Below are 21,251 nucleotides of genomic sequence, written 5' to 3' on the forward strand. Positions count from 1 at the left end.
GCCACATGACTTAATTTAGTCATATCAAGATGAAATAGTGTGGTTACAATAGAAATTTAAAGTGCAAAATGTGAAAGACATCTTAGAAGTACATTCAGAAATGATAATTTTCTACTTACAACTTGCAGGATTGAAGGAAATAACAGTTTTTCAAAGCCTTTAAGGCATAAAAACCAAATCAAAATACCCATGTATTTCATGGGATTAATCTCCTATAGCAAGAACAACTGGAAGGTTTTTTTCTTTGAAGTACTTGAGACTAAAATACTGTTAGTGGGCTTGGTTGTGACTTTGTGCCTACATATGCTTATTATGGCACATCATGTTGTGATGTTGTGTCAGGGCATACCATGGCATGGCATGATTTTTGTTCATGATTTGAACAAAATTTTTTTTTTTACGCTTCCCCCCCCCTCTTCTTAAATAATACTCTGAGCTTTGAGCAAGCCTAGTTAAATTCAGATGCTAACACCTGTAGGTTTTTTTTTTCTCTTCCTGTGGTTTTATTTATTTCAAGTGATTGTCAAAGAGCGTTGTTACCACATTTCCTGTGTAAAGCCACAGTGAACAGCATACAGTCAAAAGATATCGAAAATTCATCCTTAAAAGGATGCCTTTTTAAAAAGACCAGGCTGTTCTCAAGCTGTATATTTATTAAGTAGTTTTATTCTAACTGACTCTCCACAGCATAGTGCATATTCCTGTTTGGATCAGTTAAGGTAAATGCTGTCTAACCTGTTCTAGATCAATAAATTTGAAAGGCTCAGAGGGAAAATTGATGTCTTAGTTTACCTTTCCTGCTCTGTATATTTCTCACCAAAATGCTAGTACTGCTTTAGTAAGAAAAATTGGTGATACTGTAATATAAAGTGTACTTTGCCCACTAATCATTAATGCAGTGCTTGCACTTCCTGCCTTTGTGACTGGTATTTAACAATAAGCAGTAGTTTTGGTTTTTGCATTAGACCAGCCACCGTGAAATTAACCTTAGAGTGAAGAAAATTACCTTTTTGGTGTTTCACATTGAATTTTAAACAATGTATTATTTTTAAAATCTTGATTTCTTTATACTTAGAATTTCTAGATATGTTATTAAATTGTTATAATAACTAAGGTATAAAAGCCTTAAGATGCAACAGAGTTGTTCAGCATGATAATCCTGTGTGTTTTTGCAGTGTGAATCATCCACTCTAAAATAAGTTGCACTCAGAGTTCAGAAAGTTTACATGGGAAAAACAAATTGGCGTTTCACCACTCATCACTGATAAATTTCTGGTTTAGACAGAGCAATTGTCTTGTCTTTTCAATGTGAGCTCTACGGTGTTCTGCCACAGACTGAGCAAAGAGCAAAACCAAAGGGTGGCAGAGCTGTTACTGTGGAGTGCGTTCTTCAGCCTCTGTTGTGCTCTTCATCTGGCAGGTCTGCTCTGACAAAGGCAGCAGTACTGCAAACCGTGCCGTGTTAGGGTGCTGGGACACTGGCACGGGTTGCCAAGAGAAGTTGTGAATGCCCCATCGCTGACAGTGTTCAAGGCCAGGTTGGATGGGGCCCTGAGAAACCTGGGCTGGTGGAAGGTGTTCCTGTGGAAGGGGGGCTGGAACAAGATGGTCTCTGAAGTCCATTTTAACCCAGACCATTCTGTGGTTCTGTGATTCAAATCTTAATCCTATGAAAAAGGAGGGAACTAGATGAGAAATACTGCAAATATTTTGAGGCCTCGTTAATTGCAGCTAGGCTTGGGGTGCAATTCAAGCTTTGCAGGAACAATTTCCTACAAGATTGCTGGTGTGCTAATGTTAGATAATTACCTGACTAGAAGCTGTAGGCCACTATATTTTTTTTCTCTTTCTTTCTTTATAACAAATAATTTGGAAAAGAACTGCAGAATTTTCTTGTTTCAACTTGATCTTTAAACAAGCAACTGACAGCGTAAGAGAAGTTTTAGTATGTTGTCATTAACATCACCATTAGCACCAATACACCTTTTTGCTTTCAGCTTAATTGCTTTTCTTTCCATATTGATGCAACAGATTTATACCTGATATTTATTTTGACTTGATTCCTGTTAAAATCATTTGTTTAGCAGACTGGGAAGATGTATGAAATTCCAGAGCTCTGAAAAGTACTGCTAAGCATTCATTTCCTTTTATGAGGTGCAGTTAATGTCAGTTTTCTCCAGACATACTGATATGTCAACTGTGTGTTTTAATTAAAAGTCAACAGATTGAAAAAGTGTTGGTGATTGCTGAACCACCAAACTAAAGGCAAATGTAGCACTTTACAGTCTGTAGAATTGAAAACGCCTTTTTAAGAATAAGCATGTAATCAGAGATTATTATTTACAATCTTTAGCTTGGCTTTGTCATTCAAAAGCTTTAGATCTAAGGCAGGGGGTCCGTTTTGACTGTCCTGGAGGTCACAAGTCCTGCATGCAGAGAGTGGCTGTGTAGAGCAAGGCTTCTGCACCCTTGGGTGTTCTGTAACCAGGAGGAGCTTTCCAGGCTCACAGGTGCCCACACGGAGCCCTCCAGGTTTGCTGCCAGGGCTGCAGCTCAGCACGGTGCCCGAGGCTGCGGTGAGCTGGAGGAGTGTGCCAGTATGAGTGAGCAAACACAGAGGCACATCAACAAAAAATCTCCCTGCCCTTCAGAGTGTGTCTTCTGTACTTGGGATCAAAGTTAAACCTCTGTGACAGTAAGAATTTGATACATCAATTCTGGACTTAGTCAGAGAGAGATTGGAAGGAAGCAACAAGTATCACAGTTTCAGGAGTCACAAATCAGACTCCTTGCACAGCAAGAAAAGCTCACTGTGCAACACCCACTCCTTGCTCTACAGCTTACACTATATCAAACTTGAAAATGCTAACTTTGAGTGTTTGATTTCTCAGTTCCTCATAATCTGAACCACTAGCATTGGGAAGGGCATTGCTATGTTTCAGAAAAACTTCATGCCTGTCTTAGAAGTAAATTAACCAGCTCTTACGGAGACATAAGCTGTACAGCCACGGGACTAGAAGTAGCAAATATTACATGCTTAACAGGAATTAACTGTATTTTACTTTTGATTTCATAACATACGGAATCAAATTTAGAAAATAATTGTGTGGTGTGCAAATTCTGAGCCCGTAGAGATCAGCAGAGTATTTTTCTGTCAAGCTTTTCTTTGTTACTCTTGCTATTTAAAGTTAATGAAATTTTCAGTTGCCAGAATAATTGAGAAAATGGGTCTGAAACCGCCTAAGTATGGAGTGAGAACTTCTGTAGACACTTCTATTTTCAATCTTCGTTTCACACTACTTGCTGAAACCCAAGTTTTATTGCAATTTCATGATCCATTCATGGGATTTAGATGGTGATCTTTAAACCAGGAAAAGGAAAGGAAAAACATCATTTAAGTAGTGAAAATATATCATGTTAGCACTGTTCTAAGACCTTCTTTTCAAGTGTCTGACAAGAAAAAGGTTGTACAAAAGTATTTTTGTCAGAGCGGGGATTGTTTGCTGGTTTATGTTTCTTTCTTGCCCTCAAGGTATCCTGTTTAATAAAGTTGCTTTGTTTTATATGGTGTTAGCAACAGGATAACCTAGCAAAGCATATCCCCCCTCGCTGCTTCCTGTTCTGATCTTTAAGCAAGGAATCTAAGAAGCAGGCAGATAAACCTAATTTTGACAGTATCAGTTGATTTTGCAAAGCTAGGAGATGAGAGTACTTTAGATGGGGTGTTGCTATTTAGATGTTGTTACTGCGGCATGCATTTTTTTCTCAAGGAGCTTCAGATAAGGTCTTAAAAACCAAGAAATGTGAGAGCCTCCCAAAAGCTTTGGAGATTGTATGGAAAAGGTTCCGCTGAATTCTTTTTGTGCGTGTTGTAGAGAGTAGTTGTGGAAAGTACATGGCCTGTCACGGCCGCACAGTGCAGTGATTTGGTGTGTGTGTAAATAAATGAGGGACAGCTTTGCTCATGTGTTTGGCACGTAGCAAACTAATGAAGATGGTAGCAAAGTGGAGCTGCTCTGCCACAGAAGGTGTACACTGATATATGCCTAGTTTCATGCATTGCATGGAGCCTCCAAACCACTTCATACTGTGAGGAATTGCATAGAAATAGAAATTGCATAGTTGTGCAAACATCTGTGTAAATGAAGATGCAAGTGTATAAAGAATTGTTAAGGAGTATGCCAGTAAAAACCTTCTCAATATTCATTATCTTGCTTTCTCTGCAAGTAAAGTTTGATATGTTGCAAGATAAATGAAGTCTCACAGGAATTTTTATTGCATTCCTACTGAAAGAAACCAGAATGGAGGTTTACCAATAAACATTATTTGAGCAAAGGAATTGTTGGAATCTGGAGCCTCATTTGTTCCACTTGAGGAGTTTTAGAGGTTTAAGGGAACAATTTCAAGGTCTACAACTAATACCCTATTTTGAAGTAAGCTGTAATGAGGCATAGGGTAGAAGAGGGTGGAAGGAGAGAAAATACATTGTGTTGACCAGGTCCAGCCATTTTGCAAATATTCTATATACAGAAATATATTTGTTTCCTTGACATTTAGGAGAGCATACCTTTAATTGACAATTGTGTAACAGGGTTGAGGTTAAATACCATTTAAATCTCACACTGTGAGTGTATAATGAGAAGTATGTATGCATTGAGAAGTATGACGTGTTAACAGGCACGATTCTCTAATAAGATAAAGGGGTGTATGGGCAATTATCACTTTCTGAAAGTTAGAAACAAACAGAGATAACTGCCAAAAGACTGGATACCAATTCTTGGTATCACTTAGTCTAACCAAAGCTGGAAGGTAAGTCTCATATGGATTTATGTTATATGCCATTTTTGGTAGTCACAGTAGAAAAAAGCACCTGACTTGTTTGCTAAAGTCTTTCAATCTGTGATTCAGGGTATTACCGAGAACTCAGTGGTGTGGGTGGCTGGCTTGGAGCTTGGGATTCTTTGTATTCTCTCTTTTTGATTCATGTGCTTTTATTTTCAGGTTCACGTAACGCTAGGGACCAAAGAAGCATTCGTAATATTTCTCTGGTGCTGGGATCAACCTTCTGGAAGAAGACGCTAAAGTAACTTTTTGCCTTCAAGTTCTTTGTCCTGGGGCTGACTTGTCTTTGGAGAAGAGCTCATCAGAAAAGAAAATTTTCACATTGGAGCCATTAAAAATAAACCTGTTCAAAGAACAGGCAGACTTACAAAGGTTGACTCCTGCTTTTCATCTGTGTTCCCACTTCAGACTGTAAACAATGAGTGAGTTTTGGTTGTGTTTCAACTGCTGTATTGCAGAACAGCCTCAGCCTGTAAGTATCAATATTGTTTTTATATAGTTAACTAAATTATTAAAGTTTTGAATTTTCTTTATTTCTTTTTTCTTTTTTTTTAATAAGGGCTGTTTGACCAGCCTTGGTGAGAATTAAGCAATTAACTGATAATCTGCATGGATGGGGATCAAAAAAGTCTGTTCTAAACTGCTGTTACTTTCCTGTCCTTGAGACTGAATCTGTCCAAAGTCTTTAGAAAGAGCCTATATTTGTTGGAATTGAAAAGGAGGGGAAGAGAAAAGGGCAATGAGGATGTAAATTGTCTTTCTAGAATAAATAACATTTTAGTGGAGGTGTAGAGATGCCCTCACTTCTGTATGAGTTGCCTTTGGGTGTGGCTAGACAATGATGGTAGAAGAAAATGATTACATTAAAAAGTCCAAAGTGAAATTCAGTCCTCTACCACCTTAATTTAAAAAGGATTTAATCTTTAACTATTTGGTTACTTTTTAGATTAAATCTTTGAAGAATGAAGGGATGTATTCATATTATAAATACTTTAAAAAAATAGAATTTAAAATGGCTGTTGTGTGAAAAAGTATATAGCAAACTGTTACATAAAAGAAAATTTCAGAGCATATGTTAGGAAAACAGAAAATACAGAAATATTCTTTGTTTTCATATATTTTTAAGTAGCTTTAGAGTATGTTTCTGAGTCCAGTGCTGTTGGCCGAAATTCTGCCTGTATGAAGGTGGAATTAACGAGGAATATGGTTAGGACTGTGAGAAACATCATTTTATGATGTGGCATCTAGATCAAGCTAAGGGAACATATAGAAATTACAGTGGTCATACAGTAGTTTTACAAACATGTTACAAAAAACCCCAGTTACTACTGGTGGCATTACAGTAACCAAGAGAAACCCAGAGTGAATAAAGAATCCTCACATTAATATGCTCAGCTGCTAATATTTGGCTCTAGGGAAACTAAAGTTTGGAAAAAAGAACCTCACATTAGGCATTGTCCTTGCACAAAGCCTGAATAGCAGACTGATGGCATGCAAATATTAAAGTGTGACCATTAACATTTTGAACTAATGAGTGCAGTTTTATTTCAGTCTTAGTCAAGCAGACTTGTGGGAGATTAACTCTGAGATACCAGCATGGGAAGCTGTGATCCTCCTCTCTTGCTTGAATACCATGCTATCTTTTAAAACATTAGCTGTACTCATATGGACTCAAAGTTATTTGTCTCTTTTTTTGAACATACATTTGAATATGATGTGACAGTTCAAAGTATTTCAGATAGCAAAATGGCATATTCTGTTCGTTTTTGAGAATCCCAAGGCTCAGTCCTTAAAAAATCTTGACTTGAGTTCTGTGATTTGTTTAAATTACTGCCCAAGAAATCCACATATGTTAATACAGTGGTCTGTGAGTAATGACTCATGAAGCAGGAGGAGATGGTACATGGAAAGTGAAGGAAAGGGAAGCAGCAAACTGTTCCTGCTGATACAGTGGTGTGCATTGGCTTGATGATTAAAACAATCCTTGTGTTTAAGATCCTAATAGCATGTTGTTGAGCACTAACCTAGTTTCTGAAGTGTGTCTTTCAAGTGTTGTAGGAGACTTGCTTGTTACTAAGTGCCAAAATTCTTCAGGATATGTCTCAAAAAAAAGAGATGCGTGCCCTTCTTGGCATGCTTGATGAAAGGCACTTAGTTGTCCTTTCCCTGCAGTTACTCATGTCATTTTGCTGTGTTGTGTTGTACAGCCCTTGTTCTGCCATGCTCGGTTGCACTAAGTGGAGTGTTTAATCAGACACTTGTACCTCTGAGTAAGTACAGGAATGTTTTCCATTTCTGACAAATAGCAAAGCGTGTACTGTAACTCTGAGGTAAATGAGTCTGATAAATGAGACAAGTGATAAGCAAGCATTTTTCTCTGTCTCTGCAGGTATTGTGTGCTTGCATGTTCAAGAGACTTGCTGAAAAACATGCTAATTTTCAGCCCCAAAATACTGTTACATATTTTCCCATTGTATCATAAACAAAGTGAAACACGCAAACTTGGATAAAAGTTGAGTTTGTCCCCTGCTGTGCATTCAACTTGTCAGTTGAGTTCAGTTTCTAAGGAGAAATGCCTCATCTGCCCAGACTTATTCCTTTCATGTGCCTTCTTTCATTTTAACTCCTGCATCTCAACCACTTCCATGGCCTGCCTAAGTGTCCCAGCCACTTCATGTTCAGCCATTGCATGTTGAGTGGCCGTCTTCTGGGGAAGGACTAATGGGGTCTTGTAGCAGCACCAACAACCACCAGCCTCTCAAAATAGACCTTGGAAGCAGGAAGTTAATTTGCGAAATGTTCTGATCAATGTTTTAAATGTTCCTTCTATTTTTAAACTTCTGTTTATTATGGAATATCCTGAGTCAGAAGTGACCCAAAACAATCATGAAGTCCAACTCCTGGCCCTGTGCAGGACAGCTCCAAAATACATTCTGTGTGCTCAGAAGTGTTGTCCAAATGCTGCTTGAACTTTTGTCAGGCTTGGTGCTGTAACCACTTCCCTAGGGAACCTGCTCCAGTGCCCAAACACTCTCTGGTGAAGAATCTTTTCTTATATCCAGCCTACACTTTCCCTGATGTGTCTTTATGTGTTCCCTTGGGTCCTGTCACTGTTCAGCAGAGAAAGGAGGATCAGCACAGCAGGAAAACCTTGCCTGCATCATCAGCTGTCTGTCCATCCTGTTCCAGGGCCTCACGCCTGTTGTGTAAGGGCACTTGAGAAGGTGAGGCAGGTGGGGAGGGAACTTGCCTGTCCCTGCAAGCAGTAGTAACCTGCTTCCATTCTGCCGTGGGTCTCCTCGGTCCCCTCCTTCTGCCAGGGGACATGTTCTGAAGTGATTATTTTTTCTCAATGTCTTTGGCAGATGCTGATATCTGAGGCACCTTTAATGCCATGGACATAAATGTTAACCCTCCTTGCTAGAGGGGGAAGTAAAAAGAAAGTCTTCATAGTTGCATGTTTCTGTGGTATTTTTAGCATCTGTTGAGCTAAGGAATTTCATTCTCTCTTGAAATCCAGGATGCCAGAATTGTCCCTGCTTTCAGAATTTTGCTGGCAAAATTCTAACATACTACATTTGAAATGGTCAAATACATCATCTATATTCTTTTCAGCTATAGTGTACTTAACATGAGACCTGCACATGCATGAGTCCAATAAGAGCACATTACTTTGTGAATAGTATACCCCAGAGCAGAGCAATAACAATGTTGCAGTTACATATTAGTGTTCTTGTTCCTTAAATCAAAGACAGTGTTCAGGTATTACCATGATCTTTTAGTGAAATGTATTTTGGCACAGCTTTTAGTCTTTTGTCAGTGCTAACTGTATGCACCATGCTGCTGTGAAATAAAACCTGTCTTGGAAAGCAGTGTTCTACTCTCTCTCCTAAGTGTTACTTTGGTTGCTAAATATGTCACTTGGTGTATCCAAAACAGCAGTACTCACCGTCATGGAAGGTACACAGGTTGGAAGCCCTAAGCTTCTCTGAAACAGAGTGATAAAATGAAGAAAGCAGGTATTCAAAGTAACAAAACTAATTAGGGATGCAGCTGAAAGAAGCATGTTCCTTGTGGTGGCTTTTAAATAGCCTGAGGTTCTTACCACAATAGAATCCAAACAAAAGCCAAGGGAGAATGTTCTTGTATCACACTCTTGTTGGTTTTTTTTTGATTCATAATGTATTTTACCACAAGGAAGACTGCAGATAACAAGTTGCTTTCATATCTGTTTTCAATATACCAAGGAGGAGATACTAATCTATTAATAACCGTGTCCAGATTTTCTTGGTGGTTTAAGTAGCCTGAATTCAGTTTCTTATGATCTGACCTTTGTTTTGGGAAAAGTAGCACTTTCTCTGATTGTAGGTTTTCTTACACCTCCCACTGATATCCTTTATAGATTCTGTAAGCTGATTTTGTTTCCTAGTGTAAGATCAGTCATTTTTCACATGCTTTTTCTGTGCTATCATCTCATCTACTGCCATGTTTCACTAAACTCTGCCGAATTCCCACTACCAGATGCATTGCTTGATAACAGAAGCTTAGAAATCTCACAGGCTTTTAGAGGAAGTGTCCATGGTTTCTTTCTTAGGCTAAGCTTGTCACCTACACCAGGAATCTGTTATTTTCCTATACTGCTTTCTTCCTGGTCTGTCCATTTTTAACTTGGAAAGTTAATTTTTGGTCTGAGAAGCCTTTGGTCATGATCTGGTGCACTCCCACCTGGTTTGGGCCAAAGCTCAGTACAGCTGAGCTTTGCAGTTTGCTTTGACCTTGCAGTAAAATTGTTGCTCTGCTACAAAAGAATAAACTATGCTCTCTTACTTCTGGCTTCAGGCTTCCTTCCCTAGTTAATTTGTTGATATTTTGTTGTTTGTCTCTTGTTTAGATTATTTCCATTTTGTGTTTTGTCAAGGGGCTTTTACAGTTTTGTTGCACGCTATGCCATAAATGTTTAAAGTGGTTTGGAAAGTGAAGTTTGTTTAGTGTCTCTTTTGATGTATGGAATAGGTTCAACAGGTAGGTGTTTAGAGTGGGGAGGCCAGTCTTAAAAGAGAGGCAGGAAAAGCCCTGCACATAGTGCTGCGTAACTGACTGCTGGATGCTTCAGAAGACATAAATTATCCTAACCCTGGTTACCTAAGGAAATTATCCATGAATGGGGGTTCTCAACCTTTCTGGAAAAGGAGTCATAGATACAGCTAAGGATACATCTAACACTGTAATTTATGCAACTCTTATAAAGGAGAATTAAACATTCATTCATTAAACATTCACAAGGCACATTCGTGTGCCTTGTAACTGCAGAACAGATCACCCCACCAGCAGGCACACATACCACCTTGCTGCTTGAAGTACTGGTTCAGTGCGGGCTCTGTGCCCAGCACAAGTGCTCTGTGCAAGTGCAGCTTCTGGCTTAAAATGCCTAAAACTCAGGCTTTCTTTTTCATTAAATTCAATCATTCTACTGCATTCAGTAATCCTAGGAAAGACTCAGTAAAAACACTGACAACCTTAGAGAGCCCTCAGATTTCAGAGTTACCCTACTGAGTGATGTTTTGAGCTGCCATTAAGAGGCTTGAAATTCTTTCTTTTTCCTATTCAGTGCTGCTGTTAGAAGTAGCCTGAGGGAACACCTTATCAAAGGGGGCAGAATCAAAAAAGCACCAAAATGCTTGGCTTTTATTTATAAAACCTGATCTGCTTGTATGGCTTTAAGCCTGATAGAGCTGCTCTGGATTTTTCTCTTACCTTTAAATTAGCCACCACACAACTTAAAATATCTTTAGAGATGTTCAAGTACTAAACTGTTTACAAAGAAAACAAAGGAAGTGTTTTCTGTTTATGTATAAATACCTGAATAAAATTAACTGAATATTTTATGTTCTTTTATATTATGGCTGTGAAATTTTTAGCCCTTCATTTGCTGCATTGTTGCTATTTACTTAATATGATACTAGTTGATGACATGGAAAGTAGCTCTTTGAAGGATGTTGGAAACAAGAATTATGCCAGCTTTCTGTTGATGATAATGTGTCTTGCCATTATCAACATAGTTGAAGAAGGACGTAATATGCTTTTAATATCTGCAGGCTCCACAGAGCTGAGGCTTTCCACTTAAACATGGGCAGGAAGTCGATTGTGCTGTTTGTTGATCTGGACAACAGTGCTAGAGCCCTTGAATTGCTTGTTTCTTATTTCTCTTAAATCTCCAAATTTTTCAATGAGAAGACATTTTCAAGAGCAACACCCTGGTATGAGTCACTGACAAAAGGGGCTTCCACAAGAACTAGTTGATGCTGCCTAGCAAAAGTTGATAAGTTTTGCAAACACCCTTGGAGACTGTCCTGAAGCATTTCCAATGCAATTTTTTGTAAATTTTTTGTAATTTTTCTAATGGAACTTGAAGCTATAAAGCCCTGGTGTTTTTTGTGTTCCTTAGTTCCATTGTTTGTCAGTTCAGTGGTTTTATCCCCTTCTGCCTTTCACGTCAGAGCAGTGGAGATGGGGAAGCATGAAGATTGAGGGGCATTTCTACTTGCCAACAGCTAGAGGCAGGAGTAATCTGGACATAGCCTGAGAGATGTGCACTTTCACTGGCTCTATTTGGAAGTGTGCTTTGTGTTAGTGAGTAGAGAAGTGAGTCGTTGCCCTGAAGCTACGTGTTCAGCCTTCTGGCTTTGACTGCTTTTGATATGAAAGGGAGTATTGAGATTAGAGGCTTCCTCTGCTGCTATCTTACTGTATTTTTATTGTAACTTTTCTGGAATGGGTCTCAGATACTGTGTTGGTGATAATTCTTAAGACCAATGTGCAACTCAGAAAATATGTATTTTTAAATTGCGGTTTTAAAGATCTTTGCCTGCACTTGCATTTTTAATTCCCAGCATTAGCATTTCACAATGCTGAAAGTTTTCCTTTTTCAGACTGTTCCTCAAACCTCTGGTTCTGCAGTTCCTGTCATGACACTTACTTACACAGGAGATATGTGTGATCCCAAAGTTCCCATTTACTTACAATAATGCTATTCTTCACTGTTCTCAAAGATCCTGAATTTATAAGGTATCCATTAAGTCAGACTTTAATAGGTAATCACTTGTAATTATTTTCTTGCCTTTGTCTTCAAAGTGGCTTAGCTGATCACTCTAAAATGCTGACTGCTGTAATTCTGGGTGAATATCCTGCCACAGGAGGATATTCTCCAGAGTGAGGAGAACAGAAGAGTGGAGGCAGGGCAGAAAAACTGAAGCTGTCAACTGCACGGGATGTGGATTCAGGGAAGTAATGACTCTCTGAACACATTGGGTATTTTTTGTTTGTCAAATAATTTTAGAGGTTTTTTTAGTTACTTGGATGTATCCTGAAGAGAGCTGTAGTTAACTGTAGCCAGAAAAAGATACCATTTCTCTTTGTGTTTAGTCTCTCAAAGGAATGTGTAACACTGAGTGATTTGTTAATAAGTTATGCTCTGAAAGTGACTTGACATTAAAAGGGATGAGGCTTACATGGAATTTTTTAAAATAGTTTAAACTACATTATCTCTCTTATTACAATTGTAAATTCAGCTCACTCAGGCTTAGAAAATAGTCTGGGCTTATAATATGTTGTCCTTAGTACGGACAGGGTTTTAATTTCTTTTCTCTTGCTTGTGCTATAACTTCTTTGGGGTGAACATAACCACCCTTGATGCTTGATAGTGTATTGTAAAGGACTACTTACTTCACTTACTTCAGTTCATAAGTTCTGGTACTGGGATGCTCTCAAATCAGACTGTTTTATCTTCTTAATGCCTTATCTTCGGCACATTGCAATTTACTCGTTTCTCATCTGCTCAGGATGGTTTCAGGTTGGTATGTGGCTGCCTTATCTCCAGAGAATGAGAAATTTAATTGAGCCCCAGTTGTGATTTATCTTTTTAAGTTTGCCCAGACCAGCCTTTGTTTGCTGACATAGGGTGGCATTTCCTGCTGTACTGTTCAGCCACCTGGAGTTTTCCATCTCTTGAGCAGACATACATCTCATCACAGTGCACAGGAGGAAATAGTTATTACTTGTTGCTTATCAGTGTCTGCATGCCCTCTGGTTTACATCCAGCGCTCTGAGTGGGATATGTTGTAACACAAAGCTTTGTACTTCAGGTTTGTTAAAATGAATTGTGACCTTGAAGTATTGTACTTACTTAAAAGCAAAACATTTTCCATGGGCAGTGTGTCATGACTGCTGAGTGTAGGTAAATGCTCTGGGAATTTAGCATTCTTTTATTCTGGCATCAGACAGCTCCAAGTAGGTTCGAATCTCGCCTTTGCTGAAACCTTTCAGTTCTGTCCCTGGTGCCAAGTTCTGTTTTCTCCCAGTTCAGGCTTGACTCATTTGAAGGTTCAACATTGTAATTCTTGTTTTACAACTGGAAAATGTTAGACAGGTTACTTGGAGAGCTGCATGATGGTCCATCAGGGGCTTCAGAACCTGTGACCTTAAATTAGGAAAGAACAGAAAAATTGGGACGTACAGGATGATGTAGTGAAAAATGAATCTAATTTGAATAAAATGGAAGAAAGTACTTCCAACAGGATTTATGAATAGATGTTAATTGGACATTACAGCAGAATGATAGAATTTTAAAGGTGGAAATGATGTCTTGGGAGGCTGACCTGGAACAGAGACTGAAAAGAGCTAAAGGAATTACGTAGGTATTTATTAAAAGGCCTTAATGGATATACCTTGGGCAGTACAAGAGCCCAGCCAGGGCTACACCCAGGATGAACCCAAAATGGTCACAAAATAGGCAACTGCTCGCAAGGTCTCACACTTTTATAAGTTTTGATCTGTTTGAAATTTGGAGTGAATTGTGCAATTACAGCTTCAGGTTAAGAAGTCCTATCCTTCTTGTTTTCTCTCTTCAGTCCACTCTTAAGATTTTTAGCACTGAAAATTCTAAGAGTTGCTCTTGGTCTCAAGCTGCAAAATGATTGTTTTGTCTACCTGCTCTGTGAAGAGAACTTACTTACATTTAATGTGAAGATCAGAGCTAGACAACTAGGCAGTGCAGAATCTAAAAACTATGAAAACTAAAACTTCAAGGATCATTTCCCCCCTTTAGAGGGGGGAAATAAATTTTAAGACAGTTTTACAAAATGTAGTTACTAATCTTCACCTCATTATGTATATTTGCATTAAACTTGTCTTTTGGGGTGCTTTTTTTTTATTTTGTGAACTGAAAAGCTGATGCTTTCAGGGATTAAATTGCCTAAAGAAAGCTCATATGTCTGTGTTCAACTGGGAATTGGAGTTCTGTATCGAAGGAGTGTATTACTTATGGAAGGAAATTACTCTCATGATATTCTAAAGGTAGGTGGCTTACAAGCTAAAATGCACTTCAAGTATAATTCTTGAGAGACTAGAGTAAAAGGGTTAACATCTATGCAGGACATGTCCTATTTTACTCTGTTTGGAACAAGTATTACTTTAAATACAGCTTGTTGTATTGCAGATACTAAAACCCCATTAATCCCTAGGCTCTCGGATGGTGGGCAAATAATGGATTACTGTTAAAATGGGAGAATAAATCCTGCCAGACACAATTCCAGAGAAATATACTAGGATATGTAAACACACACACACACACACGTGCACATATGCAGCCTACTGGATTGCTTTTATTTGTGGCAGCAGCTTGGCATTGCTGAACTTGTGAGGCGTGGAAAAATGCCACTACAAGAATAGGCATGCTCATCCACAGAGTAGCAGGCAAAAGAGCTCACAGGCCTTTTACTCTCCATGGAAAAATATCAAATGCATGTTTTCTCTTTTTAACACCGAAACTAGATTTTGAAAATTAAATTACTTCTGGGTTAATAATGCAAAGAAAGGAAAATTTAGGGGAGGAAGGAAAAAAGCTTCAATCTGTGTAGTTCACGGAATAAAGAAACAAGATTTGTATGTGAGCTCCTTAATTATTGCTTTAAAAAACTATTTCAAAACCTTTAAAAGATGTGGTTGTAATGAAAGCATGGATTAAACTGACTGTTGGAAAACCAGAATGATGCAGTTGAGGCCTCTTTGCATGGTCCTATCCCTAAAGAAACAAAACATGTTCCATGCATCTTACATCACTGAGATTCAGCTGCCCCTTTGATCTCAGGAATAAAATGCCAATATTTCCATTATCAAAGGAGATTAATGTTCCTACACAGAGAAGACAATGAAGAGGAAGTTCACACCTTTTCATAGATACACACCTAGATTAAAAACAGAGAAAAAAGTGACTGAGGCACAAAGATAGTTGTGTGTTAGCTGATTATGTGTTTTAAGAGCTGAGTACTGTGGGGATTTCTGCAGGCTGTGAACCTCAGGTTCTTCTACATGGCACAGACATTTTTTCCGATTTGTGAAAATATTTGTTGTATTATGGGTTGGATTTTGCTGTTTAGTTGGTTTTCGTTTGGTCTGTTTTGGTAGGTTGGGGCTTTGGGGGGAGTTTTGACTGGGGTTTTGTTGGTGGTAGTGGTCTTTTTTTGTTTTTTCTGTTGTTGGGGTTTTCTTGTTGTTGCTGCTTAGTTGGTGGGGTTGTTTTGTTTGCTTTGGGTTCTTTTTTCTGTTTTGGGATAATCTGCTGAATTACAACTGCAGAGTATTTTCCTTGGTGCTTCCCTGGGATCCTGCTGACTGCAAAGATACTCTTGGAAGCTTATTAGTAGTTTTTATGGGGCATGTGTATAAGCATCATGGTTTTCTTTGAAGGCAGCTCATCTTGAGTGCTAAGGCAAAAATTTATTATTGCTAGATTTTAAAATGGATGGTGCTAATTCTGGATTACATGGTTTGGTTCTGATTTTTGTTGTTTTTTTGGTTTTTGTTTTACTTACTAGATGTTCATTGTAAACAGCTTTTTTGTATCTAATCAGATTATAAAACAAGAAGAGTTTCTGACAGGACCAGTATTCACCCAAGTGCTGCAAAACAAATGCTTTAACACCTTAAAAATGTGAGGGCGTCTTGATCGTCCCCCGCGTCAGTGAAATTATTCTCCTTGTATACTAGTAGCATGTTTCATATCACCAAAATCATATTTTGCAATATCTCTGTCTGTTTCTCAGTGCCTCTAGACTAGACACCTGCGTAAATAAAGTTCACTTTGTTAAGTAGAAAACAGAAGAGCTTACACTAGTCTGATCTATCTTTATTACAGGAATAGTGACCAGGTGCCCTACAATACCTTACATTACATAACAATTTACATAACTTAGTCTTCTATAATTAGTCAGGTCACATTATTCCCCAGTGAAAAAGAAAGAAAAATCATAAAGGGAGTGAGATTTTATTTGATATTGGTGTGTTTGTAACTTAGGTCTAAATGACCAGCTAACTTTTTCATTTGAAGGATACTCTGAGACAGCTCAAAAACCTATTTTACCCTGAAGTTCTTTGTTGATCACTAAAATGTGCATCAAGTGGTTGACTCTGACAAGGAATCACTTTTGAACTTCCAGTTGCCAGCTCTACAAGCTCCCACTGTGTTCAGAGAGCCAAGCTGAATCTTTTTCCCACATGGTTACAGAAAGCTTTCTGTGAACAATCCCCCTGCTTCAGCTCACTGGAATTTAGTAAATAATTTGGTCATGCCCAATGAGGAATAGAATTCAGCTTAGGTTCTTAGCAATGTTGGCTCTGCAGGCATTGCAGGGGTGAGTATTACTGACAAAGTATTTTTTATACCCAAACATACCAGACACTTATTTTTGTAATGCTGAAGACAAGAAATTCTGTTGGATACGCAGACTGTGGTATGGTTTGTACTTTTACTGTTATCACAGATAAACAGCCACATGCAAATTTATGTGGTTTAGTTTCTTAAAAAGGAAATGAACTCTAACTATACAATTCCTGAACACGGAATTGTATAGTTACAGTTAATTTTCTGAAAATGAAATATACAGTCTGAAAGTAAACCTTGCTGGGAAACAATTAGGAAGGGCAGAAAGGTTTGAATTTCTCAATATTTTTATGTAGTAATCCCTAAGAGGATATGATGAGTCTCATGAAAATGCTGAATGTTGTTTTGGTTTTTTTTAGCTTTGCAGCTGGAAAGCAAACAGCTTTGTCATGTTCTTAGTGGAGAATATTTTTTTCCCTTGGGTTTTGACAAATACTGTATTCAAAAATTGTACTCAAAATATATTTGCATTTTCAGTGTGCATTAAAATGAGCTTCAAGGCTTAAGAAATTAATTTTAAAAATGTCTGTAATGATGCTATAGAGAAAACCAGAGCCAATTATTGTTCTAAATTATTTTGATGTAGTATACATCTCTCCATAGTCTAAAACTTTACCACAGTTGAGAAGCATTGTCAATGTCTACATGACAGCAGTTGTAGTTGGCTACTCTAAAGCCTCTGTTCAAGGACATTGACAGATGTTCAGGGAAACCTGGTGAGATGATGAAGCAAGGTTTAGGCATAGAAACCTTGCAAGAAGTCTGGGAAGAGAATTCAATTCTTGCAAATTCTGTGCCTTGATCGTGGAAGCGTGTTTCTGGGTGGTATATAGCCTGATGACATTGTGGCTTAGGGAACTCCTAAAATAATCAAACATGGTCAAGATTTGGCAGTTGTCATGCTGCCAAGCCAGTAGTTCAAAGCTTTTTTTCTAGTTAGTGTAGGTACCATAGTCCACTGAAAACCTGGGTGTTAGTGAAGGGTACCTGTCCTCTTTCAGATTATGAAACACAAAGTGGTGGTGGTAATATTTTATCTTGGTTGTTGGCATTTTTCTTTAATTTAGGAACAATATCTATCTTCCTACCAAAAATTACTATTCAATTTTGTATTCGTAATTCTAGTTGTTAGGAATATGGAGTTATGTGCTGTCCTTTTAGATATCCCATGGTTCCATTTGCTGAAGAGTAAAATGAAAAATACTTACTATAAATAATGTACAGTTGTTATTATGTGGCCAGTTCAAAAATTCCCAGCCAGAAGCTCTTCAGAAGACCTGATTTTGCTCTGTGTGCTTATTGTTCTTTTTTATTCTTCATTCTGACTTTAACTGCCAGTCACTGCAAATCTATAGCCAAAAGCTGATGTTGGGTGTATCTTGGTTTTGAGAGAAGCTGCCTACACTTGTGAAACTGGGAAGCAGTTGCCCTGAAGTTGCCAATAATGCATGAACCCGGAGAAATCTTGGGTTTATCATGGTGCTCAGTGTTGCAATGCCAAAGCTCCCTGTGCAGTTGTCAGTAGGAAACCATGCTTTCCTATTCTTCCTATCATAAGAAGCTCCAATATTTCATGTTAGTCTGTAAGATGACTAGATTTGACACACTGAGAAAACCACACTATATATTTCCTGGATTTCTACAGTGAATTCAGCCTCAGAATTGCCAATAGTAGGCTGAGGGAATTGTATGTAATGTTATCAAAACATATGCAAGTAGAAGACATAGACAAAATAGAAAATTATTGAAAGGACTTCCTTTTTATGTTCCTTGTTGTAATAAAATATGTAGGCTTGCAGTGCTTGACGAGTTTTCCTACACAATGTCCTTTTGTCTTTATTGTCTGTCGTTTGCACTGACAGATTTTCAATGGCACACCGTGTTGCTCCTCCTTTGCTGCCGTGTTTCTGTTGGAACTTGTTAATTGGTGCCTGAACAACTTCCCTTCTGTCGTTTGGGGATATTAGCCACACATCAGACAGAGGCTTTTGTGGTAGTTACTGCTCTGAATTTGTCAAAAGCTGAGCAGAAAGCTAATCTAAGACTAAGCACAGCTGCTGATTTGAACATTCCTTAAGACTTTCCGGTAGACTACTCTTCCAGAGATGCTTCTAGCCATGCTCTGTGTAGGCTTGATGTGTAAAGATCTCTAAAATACCTACTGGGCCACCCCTTGCTAAATTGTCTTGGCTGCTTATTGTATTGTATTTTAATGATTTTGTGTATAGTGTCAGCATTTCAATGTCCACTAGTGAGATCACATTTCAAATGTGTGACTATTTTTCTTATTATGGGAAGAACATGGGAGGCTGTTCCTCCTTCCCTTGTGTGGATTCTTAGTATTTTTTGCTTTGATGCCTCAAGCACAAGCAGAGACAGATTGTCACATAATAATGTATTTTGGGATTTATTTTTTACAAAATGATTTTCCTGAAATGAGCTGTATGAACAGACTGAAAGTCAAATTCGGCAGCTTTGCAGAAGTCCTCACAAGAGCAAGAAATGGGATTGCCACTGAAGGAAATTTGTGATTCCATGCTTACAAGTTCTTCTCCCCTACTGCAGATAGGGGTATCCAAGGCTAGGTGACAGCACTCATGCTGAGGCTGTAACTGATCAGTATGCCTTTGGAGCAGGAGGGACAACCCTGAGACAATGCTGAGGTCACTCAGGTGACAAATAACTTAGCAAGGAAATGCCAGTGGGAGGATCTCCAGAAAGGTTAGCTGTTAGGAGTGTGTCTCAGACTGAGACACAGAAAGCTGTAATGGGATCACTTCCCTTAAAAAGGGATTTGTATAAAAAAAAAAATTTAAGAAGAAAGTATCTGCATTTAGAGCAAGTTCATTTTGGTGAAACTTCACTGAGGAGTAAGTAGTCTATACAATATATTATTAGAAAACTAGGAAAATATTCAGGTATTTTTTGCATATATATGCATATATACATATACACACATATACCAACAAGAAGCTGCTGCTGTCTGGGTGAACTAATGCCAAGTTTCTAAGATGATACAGAGGTGTTTAAAAACTCGTGAATTCACTGTGTGTTTTTTTGATTCCTGAGAATATTGCTATTAAATATTGTGTCTTTGTCTTTTCCTGTAGCAAAAGTACTAGATCTTCCACTCATTAATCCTACTGCTAAAAAACAAACAGTGCCATAACTCATGAAAATTCATTGTTTCCCAGTAAGGGAATTACAATGAATTTCATAAAGAGATTTTTTGAAAATACCACGTAGGCCCTGATTTATTGTCATAGTTAAAGGTGAATCAGAATGTGCAGGCTTCTGAGAACATATGGCAGTGCCTTTAGAAGTATTACCTTCAGTGCAGTAGATACTTTAGTTGGTCCAGAGAAGGTGTTAAGCTTACGAAGGGATTGGTTTTATATGGTGAGTATGAGGATCCTGTGTCTGACAGTGGCTATTACCTGTTTAAGGTAATACTTCAGCTTATTTTTTGTTATTTTAGTTTTCTGCAGTGAAATTTTGTATGTGCATATCATTGTGTTGGAGAAGATGCAGAGTGTACAAAGGATTAGAGAAGGCTTGCATGTAGTGTACCTTATGCCACGTGTGCTTCCCTCAAGATGCAAATGTTTTCAGACACCTGCACACACAAGACATAACAAACCTCTTTAGTCAGCTATCTCTAGGAAGTCTTACTACCGCATGGAAGATAATTTCTTAACCAAACTGTTTCAATGCTCAGCGTCCTTAAGCACACCCAAAGCTTTTGTTTTTTGTATCTTGGAAGTAAGGAGACGTTCATTTGATGGAGCAGGCTACATGTTGTAATCCTGGCTACATCCTCTAGAGAACTACAGTTCTCATCATGCCAGATGATCTTGCAAGTATTTCCTGTGTTCTTGTTGGGAAAGGTCAGTAAGCGAATGGAAAGAAAGCTCAACATGATAGAGTTTGTGGCATGCTCTTATCAAGACTTTGTGATTTGATTTCTATAAGAAGCTATTAGAAGTTCCCAGAAAATTTGTCTGTGGTGCGTTGTTCTATCATTCGTTTAACCTCTGGTTTATGTTCTTATCATTTTTGGTTATGGGGGGATGTAAGAAAAATTCAACAGAGGGAGAATATGCAGGAAAGTCAGTTGCAGCCCGCTCTTCATCACCATCTGAAGCTAGAGGCTTGTAGTCTAGACTGCAAGACACCTCTGGATGCCATCTGGTGCAATGCAGCTGCTCAAAGCAGAACCAGCTAGACTTTGCAGGACCAGTTGTATTCTGGGGATTTCAAAGGATGGACATGCAGATTCACTGGGTTTTTGGTGCAGCGTTTGACCACCTACATAAATGTTTATTGTATTCACATGTTTAATTGGTGTTTTCTATGTTGTGACTTTGGGTAACTTCTCAAACTGGCGCTGTGCACCTTCATGGCTTTCTGTCTTCTGTTCCCTCCTATATAGGTAATGGAATACCATTAAGACCACAAGGAGATGTCTCACTTCTTACAGATGAGCAAACCCAGTATCACAGTCTCTCTTCCTATGTCCTGTACAGCAGAGTTTTTGTTCCTTACCCATGTAATAGATCTGGATTGACTCTGTAGTTTCAGTGATTAACTTTATTTTCATCTGTGCAGGCTGATAATGAGCACTCAATCCACGCAACAGCTAAAGCATTGGAAGTTATTCAGCTGTAAGGGTAGAGTTGATATGGTAATACTC

At 38.4% G+C, this 21,251-nt stretch overlaps 1 protein-coding gene across 3 annotated transcripts in view; it reads left to right on the forward strand.

Moving 5' to 3' along the window:
• CDC42SE2 (CDC42 small effector 2) overlaps positions 1-21,251 on the forward strand; it is an 84,198-nt gene that overhangs the window by 45,307 nt on the left and 17,640 nt on the right. For all 3 annotated transcript variants that reach the window (XM_058823334.1, XM_058823331.1, XM_058823333.1), the window contains one exon: positions 5,002-5,314. In XM_058823334.1, coding sequence (XP_058679317.1) covers positions 5,261-5,314 — 54 coding nt within the window. In that variant the 5' untranslated portion in view covers positions 5,002-5,260. The remainder of the gene's footprint in view (positions 1-5,001; positions 5,315-21,251) is intronic.

This window comes from Ammospiza caudacuta, chromosome Z, assembly GCF_027887145.1.
Source record: "Ammospiza caudacuta isolate bAmmCau1 chromosome Z, bAmmCau1.pri, whole genome shotgun sequence".
NCBI lineage: Eukaryota > Metazoa > Chordata > Aves > Passeriformes > Passerellidae > Ammospiza > Ammospiza caudacuta.